Source organism: Atta colombica, unplaced genomic scaffold (assembly GCF_001594045.1).
Source record: "Atta colombica isolate Treedump-2 unplaced genomic scaffold, Acol1.0 scaffold275, whole genome shotgun sequence".
Taxonomy (NCBI): Eukaryota; Metazoa; Arthropoda; class Insecta; order Hymenoptera; family Formicidae; genus Atta; species Atta colombica.
Window position 1 is genome coordinate 73,990 of NW_017259376.1, and position 8,412 is coordinate 82,401.

General features: G+C 32.0%; 1 protein-coding gene across 2 annotated transcripts in view; it reads left to right on the plus strand.

The window, feature by feature from the left end:
• The window catches only part of LOC108689739 (protein FAM13A), a 40,357-nt gene extending 32,147 nt beyond the window's left edge, over positions 1 to 8,210 (plus strand). The window contains exons 5-11 of one of the 2 annotated variants that reach the window (XM_018196658.1): positions 1,026 to 1,196; positions 2,236 to 2,377; positions 2,779 to 3,012; positions 4,159 to 4,368; positions 5,894 to 6,538; positions 6,625 to 6,860; positions 7,340 to 8,209. In XM_018196658.1, coding sequence (XP_018052147.1) covers positions 1,026 to 1,196; positions 2,236 to 2,377; positions 2,779 to 3,012; positions 4,159 to 4,368; positions 5,894 to 6,538; positions 6,625 to 6,860; positions 7,340 to 7,553 — 1,852 coding nt within the window. In that variant the 3' untranslated portion in view covers positions 7,554 to 8,209. Of the gene's footprint in view, positions 1 to 1,025; positions 1,197 to 2,235; positions 2,378 to 2,778; positions 3,013 to 4,158; positions 4,369 to 5,893; positions 6,539 to 6,624; positions 6,861 to 7,339 lie in introns of both variants that reach the window. The other variant, XM_018196657.1, reaches the window with a different exon arrangement.
• Positions 8,211 to 8,412: the final 202 nt, after the last annotated feature.

An 8,412-nucleotide genomic window follows, 5' to 3' on the forward strand; every position in this document is an offset into this window, starting at 1 on the left:
AGAATAGTTTATTTTATTCCGTTCATTTTTATTTATTTATTTTCAGCAATTTTCCGATTGTTGCCTGCATTTGCGTTGAAGCAACCTAGTGACAAACATCATATTTCTCAGAGCCGAGAATGTGAAATAAATATTTTGTGATTTTTATTAGTCTGTTATGATTTAATGGCACATAATTAGTAATCGTGTATTCTTCCCACGTCGCGTCGCGCGAGGACATTATTCACTAGGAAACTACCCTCGGTATGGTCCGCGGGTTGCAATTACATCGCGTTATAGCAATAATTCGCAAGGATATTTTTTCTCGTGCACGCGCTTTAGCCGCTTGAATCCGATTTGTGTTTCGAAGTGATAAGAAAACTAAACGCGATAGCTCTTCCCCATTGAAGCCCGACACCTAAGCCAGCCGTTTTGTAATTACTGTTTTCTTGTTTGATATCTAAATGCAGAGTAAACATGCTCACCTGCCGCATTAGTCTAATTATTATACGTGCTATGTATTATGCTTCGCATTGTTCTCGAGTGTCTTGCTCATGATTATATTGTTATAGCACACATTTTCTTTGCCTCTGTTGTTCGTCGTGTCTGTCATCATGCATCCTACGTATGACACAATGTAATACGATAGATCGCTTTATTCGACATTAACGGTGGAAAAAAAAACGGAAATTATATAGTTTATTTTGCGTGAATGGAAAACTCAATATACCGACTATCGAAAGTAAGTGCGATTCGTTCAATCGCTGTGAAAAATTAATTTTACCTTTTAACTTCTCTCTCTCTCTCTTTTTTTTTTTTTTTAATTCCGCGACTCGGAATTCTTATCGTATTTTTTTTAATATATCAACGTTTCGCTCGTTTCCGCAATCTCATATCCACGCTCGTAAATTGCGCTTTTACTACGGCCGACTGACTCAAACGGCAGTCGATTAAGTTCGAAGGTTGACACCTTCAAGATCGTCGCGCTTTGTTTCTACGATCTGACCTGGTTTCTTTTTTTCTTCTCTGTCCCTGTACGGCTACAGTATTCGTGAGAATACGGTGAATGGCTTGGTACCTACCGGCGACTGTAAGATTTGCAAGGATACGAGAGACGAGTCGAAGGACTCCGAGGGTGCGTCTCTGCTCTGTGCATTGAAACCGCGTAAACGTAAGGAACGTCGCGAATCCTGCTGCCAAGAACGGAAGCTAATAAGGTATTTATAATTGCATACTAAAATTATACAGATTCTTTAATGTCATTGTATAATATTCTTAACTCTAGAACACACACCGTTCCGAAAAATTCTGAAAACACCCTATGGGTCTGGAAAATCCACTGTAAGTTCAATTTAGATAAATATTTTTAGACTCTTTTTTTTTATTTTGAAGTTATGAGATTTAGAAATATACTTGCATAGATTAGATAATGTCAAAAAGTTTTATATTGTTAAGTTATAAAATAAAATTCCTCACTTTTCTTTTCTTCGTGTACGGAGCAAGTGAAATTTCGATTGGCTCTGAGAAACTGTGTGTTCGAGAGTTAATTTGATCTTAAGGTAAATTTTTATGAGCTGCTTTAATCGGCTGTTTTAACAACAAAAAAGATCATGTGATTAAAATGGACGTTTATATTCGTCAATTTTGACCAATCCGTCAATTGTGATCCTTTTTGTCGCTGAAACAGCCGATTTGAGCAATTCGTGAAAATTTACCTATATTATTAGTGAATTTTGATGTCGCTAAACATTATGTTTCAATAAAAACGTTTTGAATTGGATTGAATTATTATTTATTGATGAAATCAATTTACATAATAATTTATGTAAATTTTATCGCGCGCTTAGATGTCACAATTTTCTCCAAAACATTTGCTTTTATTTTAAATGTCCTGTTAATTATAAAATGTAATGGCCTGTTAAGTATAATAACTGTGAAAGTATTTTACACATGCAGTAAAAGATTATTGTACTGATACATTATTCCGAATTTCAGTTTTTTAATTTTAATTTTTCTCATTCGCGTGTAATTAAATTGTACTTTAACTCTTAATTTATTGTTGTAACAATAAATATTGAATACAAATTTGCATACAAAAATTATATATCGCGGTGCAAAGATATAAAATGTCCATTTGTTAAGTTTTCGTATGACTTGAATTTTATAGATACGTTTGCGAGCACTGTTCGTTTTCACTAGTATTGCATTGCGGCGAATTTAGAATTATACATAGAATGCCACAACTATACCTTTCAGAAGTAGCAGTGAAGAACGTGTTCTTGACAGTCCCACCGACGTCGCGGATACGATCAGACGTGTGAGCAGCCACGAAGATTTCAATAGCCAGGAACATTTGCACATTTTATCGCAACTCGGCCAAGACATGGGTCACGGTGTGGTGAGTATATAACCGCAATAGTTAAGGTTCGACTCTAAAAAAAATTGACATTTTTGTATAATTTTTATGTTTATTTTATTGTATAATTTTGTTTATTGTATAATTTTAATTATTAAATATACCAGACCTACTTTATATGTAATTTTAGAAAGATATTTTTGTAATAGAAACTGATTATCTATTAATAAATGTTTTTTTCATTATCAACGTATCAAAAGTTTAATTATCATATAACATACATTAATTATATTATTTCACTTTATGTATTAATATATTTATGTATTAATATAGAGAATATGTTTTGATGTATAAAATAAATTAATATTTTTAGAGTTGCACAATTTTATTATAAAATGCAAATTTTTGCTTATAATATTGCTAATTGATTTGATGTGGCACAGAGATGTGGCGGATTACCGCTCCATGAGAGAACCAACGTTTCACCAGTGTCGAAAAAATCGTCGTCAGTACCTTCACCGTGCGAGGTAGTTGTGGCGACTGAAAAATATGACTGCGACGCCGAAAAATTGAGAAATAGTGAACGCTTTAGTAGAAGTCTTACTCCGAGAGGTAGAAGACAAGCACGCAGAAGAAAAGTGCACAGAATTCCAGATATTGACCAGAGTTCCAGTAAGGTAAATAAAATCTTTCATTACAGAGAAACGTTAATTAATATTTAGTCTTGTATATAATATTATATTATGTGTGTTAAAAAGTTAATTAAAATTGAATTCCAGTAAAATAGATTTCGATATTCCATAAAAATTGCATTCCTAAAATTAACATAATTAAATTTTGGTCTAATCATGAAACTCGCAAATTATATAGGATAAAATGTACAGTGATTGATCACTAAAGTGCTGAAATTTAATATAATCACTGTAATTACTATTGAAATTATTTGAAATTTGAATTTAATGCAAACCAAACATTAATAAGATTCAAAGAATATGTCAAATATAAAAAAACTTTGAACAAAACCATATTTTTTCATTTTTTGTAACAGTAGAAATTTTTATTCGGAAAATAATAGTTATTGACCACAAGTTTTATAGTTATTGAAATATATAATTATATTGAACATAAAAAAGACAGTGATTGACCATTAGTATAAATACCATCAAAATAAAGAAAAAAATTCAAAAATTGAATGTGATTAATATATTCTCTTCTTTTCCAAGTATAGGACAGGGAGTTATTACTATATTGTGAAATTAGCTGTTAATTTAATTTGGATTTTATATAGACAAATTCATAGCAAATAGTCAATCCACTGTATCCATAGTGGAAGAAGATGTGTTTGACGTCGTATTTTCTGTATATCATCTATAGTCTCTGTGATAGTATTTGACTGCGATAGTATTAATGACGACGGTTTGTTTTAACTTTTATTATAGGAACACTAAATTTGACTAGCATTTTTTATTAATTGGTCATAACATAGAAGAACATGCACAATGCGCATATGCATTAGTACACCTTGCTTCTTCCACCATAGATTTGTTCTAGCTAAAGTTCTATGCATAATTACTCTTTGTTCTTTTTCTCTCTACGTTAAAAAGAAAAAGAGAAAAAATAAACCGTGCCAAAAGTTTAATTAAAAAAAGCAGGTCCCATGATTGTATCGTGGTCAATCATTTATACTTTATCCTTTGTAACATTTTTAATGGTAATAGGACTTTACAAATGTTGAAGCGATAATATTGCGATGGTTAAAATAATTCATATTCTGTATTACGAATTACATTTGATAAGAAAAATTAAGAATTTTATTTCTTTAGGAAAACGAAGAGGAATCTGAAAATATGTACATCTCCAATGTGTCACCGAGTCCTAATAGTCATAATGGCTCGCCAGCTCAAAGCTTCTTGGAGATGTTGAGCAGCGGACCGAGCAGATCACCTTCGCCAGCTCGTCCACCGACTGTTGATCATGAGGACGTTAATAATCCCAGTTTGACTAATTGGGGCTTTCAACATTTGGAAGGAAATGTAGATATATTTAATTTTATATAATATATAAATTAATTAAAAATTAGAGATTATATAATGATAATTATTTAAAAAATTATACTACACAAAATTATTAACAATTAAATGTAATCTCAATCTAAAGATTAAGGGTGTCATTACACAAAGCATGGAAATACGGAAACGCGAAAGACGAAATTAACTAAACTTTAATCTTAGATTTCCGCGTTTTTGTTCTGTTCCGCCTGTTTTGATCTTCTAATATTACATGGAGCACAATTTGAGCGGAAAAGTAGAACGGGAAATTCGAAAATTATTAATTTTTAATGCTATTTATTGATTAAAATGCTTGTATTCAATATATAAGCTGAAAAGATAAACTTATTAATAAAAATTGTCATGAATTAAATAAACAGAATTTTTTTCAATGAATACAATTCAATGAATACAAAAGTGTATCACTATACTGTTCCACTTTTCCGTGAAAATTGTGCTCCATAATATTAGGAAATCAAAATAGGCAGAACAGAAGAACAGAACGCGGAAGACAAAATTAAACTTTACTAGATTTCTGCATTTCCGTGCATCATGTAATGGCACTCTAAGGCTCACACTTTGTCGGAAAAGCAGAAGCCAATCGGAACTCGCAGTAATAGGCGGGCGGTTTCGCTTGTCTGCTTTTATCTTTCCACGAGTTCTAATTGGCTTCCGTTTTTCAAGATGAACCCGGCCTAAGAATTATGTGAATAGAGATATACAAAAAAAATTGTATACAGGATGTCTCATTTTTTTTAAATAATCATTAAAATTTCTCGAAAACTATGATAGATATGGAAAAATGTTTCAAACAAAAGTTGTATGGTTTGGAGAAGGACATAAGAAGATACACTTGAAGATGATCTTGACATCGTCAGATCAAAATTATCTCAATTTTTTTTAATTGAATACTCTATTTTTGATGGCAGAATCTAATAGCTCAAGAGTTTTTCAAAACATTGTAATAAAGTTATTTTTCATTACATACTTTCGAGTTACAAGGTTTAAAAGTTACAATACCGCCGGTATTAGCATTACGAAAGATGTCAGATTATTCCTCTTATTTCCATTTTTACACTAAAAATTCATTTTTACGTTAAAATGAAAATAAAAGTACAATTTCCAATGGCTTTGATCTTGATAAATGTTATCCAGAACATGAACATAAAAAGTACTTAAAAAAAAATATTTTATTATAATATTTTGAAAAGCTCTCGAGGTAAACTACAAGAATATGTAATGAAAAATAGAGAATTAAAAAAATCGACATGATTTTGACCTGACCTTGGCGATGCCACCCAAAATCAAATCAATGGTTATCTCTTTATGTCTCCCTCCGATCCATACAACTTTTGTTTGAAACATTTTTCCGTATCTACCATAATTTTCGAGAAATCTCAATGCATTATTTGAAATGGGAAACCCTATATACAAGTCAAGATTTTTATAAAAAATAAATGTTTAAATTTTTTTATGTATATCAATTATATGTATCAATTGGAATTTGTAGGAAGAAGCCGTAGATGCTCGAGTGGAAGCTATGCTCTCGCCAAGGAATTCGCTGTTGCTCCCCAGGAGATTTTACTCCGAAGAGGAAATACAATCAAATACACTTAGTCCATCGGAAATGGGGCTAAAAAATCTTGCAAAGCATATTAATGGCCTGAAGAAGAAGATCAAAAAATATGAAGATGAATTCGAGGAAAATTTCGGCTATCGACCGAGTCATTCTGACAAAATGAGCAATCGCGACATCAAACGGCTGTGCACGGAGCTGAATAAGCTTCGGAAAGAACACAAATTATTGAAGGAAGATCCAATAGGTGCGCTTCTAGCCAATGCCAACAATCGACTGAATACTACCGGCAGTCCCATAAACAACAACAATGGCCACGAGAAATCTCAGACAATAGAGGAAGTGATCAAGGAAGCGGAGAAAAAACTTAGCGAGAAGCGTATTAAGTATAATCGGCCCGATAACATGGATGAACTTAATTATGATCAATTATTAGATGAAAAGACGGCCGTGCAGAAAGCATTGCTTCACATTGAGAACACTTTCGGCAGGCCAGTTTCTAAGGAAGACAGAGCAGTTGTTCGACCATTATATGACCGGTACAGGACCTTAAAGAGACTGCTCATCAGAGCGGGCGCGGTAAGAATAATTAATTGTTGTTAACTAAATATAATTTAAAATAAATTTTTGGAGAAAAATGACAATATGTTCTGTACATGTTGTAGAGCAAAAATAAGGACAGTGTTACCGAACTGGCCACGATCCTAGAGCACGAAACGATGGATTTTACGTCATCGAATCTTCCAGGAAATGCTGTAGAGACTGATAGAAGAGCCAGCGAGCCTGATATGTCACATCGAGGCATCTTGGACTGTATCGATCCTGTAGATCAATTGCCAACTGATAGCGATAGTCAGCACAGCAGTAGCGATGCCGGTGAAGGTCTTCACGCTCTTCCTCAGTAAGTTTAGATTAAAATTATATATAATACGAAATTGTTATACACATATAGATATATAAAAAAATATTAAATTAACACTTTCAATATATATTTTTTTAGGCTCTGTTTATTTATGATATTAATTCTTTTCTGCAATTTAAGTCTTTTGACACATGTGAATTTTATTCTGAAATTTCTCCAAAATAAAGAAGAAATTCGATTTCTTCTCTTAAAGTATTTTGTTAAAACTATTTGATAAAGTAATAGAAATGTAATTGAAAAGTAATTCTGAATGTTTTCACATTTGAAAATCTATAACAACAAAATAATAGATTGCAAAGAGAGAAAGATTATAGACGGAGGATTAATTATATACTTATGCTCTCAGAAAAGATTTTTTATAAAATAAAAATATTAGAAATGATTTCTAAAAAAAAACAACATCTAATTAAAACATATTTGCTGACAATTTTCGTTAAACATTATCTCCTTTTTTTTAGAGAAGAATTATTGATACAACAACGGGCTACTCGAGAGGAGAAGAAACGGCTTCGTAGAGCGTTGAAAGAATTAGAAGCGCAATTTGAAGCTCGGGCTGGCCGCCGTATGCAACGTGAGGATCGTGGACCGCAAGTTACTACCGTGTATGAATCGTACAAGCAGGCGAAAGCGAAATTGAGACTGATTGACGCTCTCGTAGCTAAAAAGGCTTGACGTAGTATTTAATTCGAGTAATGAAGAACTGATTTGAAACAACATTGTTGAAACTTTAAATGATCTTTAAATATCTGTAAGAAGATACAGCTGTCGCAGGCACATTCATCGCTATCTGCAATTTTAATATTATGTGATCATGATTAAAAAGGCCTGAAGAGAAGCAATATCTGCCTGAACGAAGAATACTACTGTAATGCAACGAGAATTTATATAAAATCAAAAGATTTTGAGAAAAAAAAATATGAAAGTGAATAATACATTCTAGTGTAGGATTTACTTCGCTTTCATAAAATCATGCGTGCCGTATATTCTCTTATACGGTTTTCTTTCGATCGCAGATTCCGTTTGCGTTACGACGCTGGGAAAGTAATACCGAATGTTTTCAATGTCTAAAGTAACGCATCTTTTTTACAACATCGTTTTTGATCAACATAATCGATATATCGAAAGTGCGCAACTTATAGTGAGCAATAGTATATCTACAGAATAAGAGCATGGTATCATGGTAGTACATTTGAACTTTTTAAGCGCTAATAATTCTATAACTTAAACTGATTATTACGACATAATATAAAATAATTGTTCAATGATATAATCGCACACATCTTGTTCATTTTGTATTTAACGTATTCGTTTGCAAGGAAGATTTCCATTTGATTGTCCTCCATTCATTTCATTGTAGCATTAATGATACATTTTTTACGCTAAATTGGATGCTTATTTTGATATATTTACAGTTCATGAAATTGATCAGTTACAAATATATAAAAAAATGTACTTATATTTTATATGTATGTGTGTGTGTATATATGTATATATATATATGTATATATATATATGTATGTATGTATATACA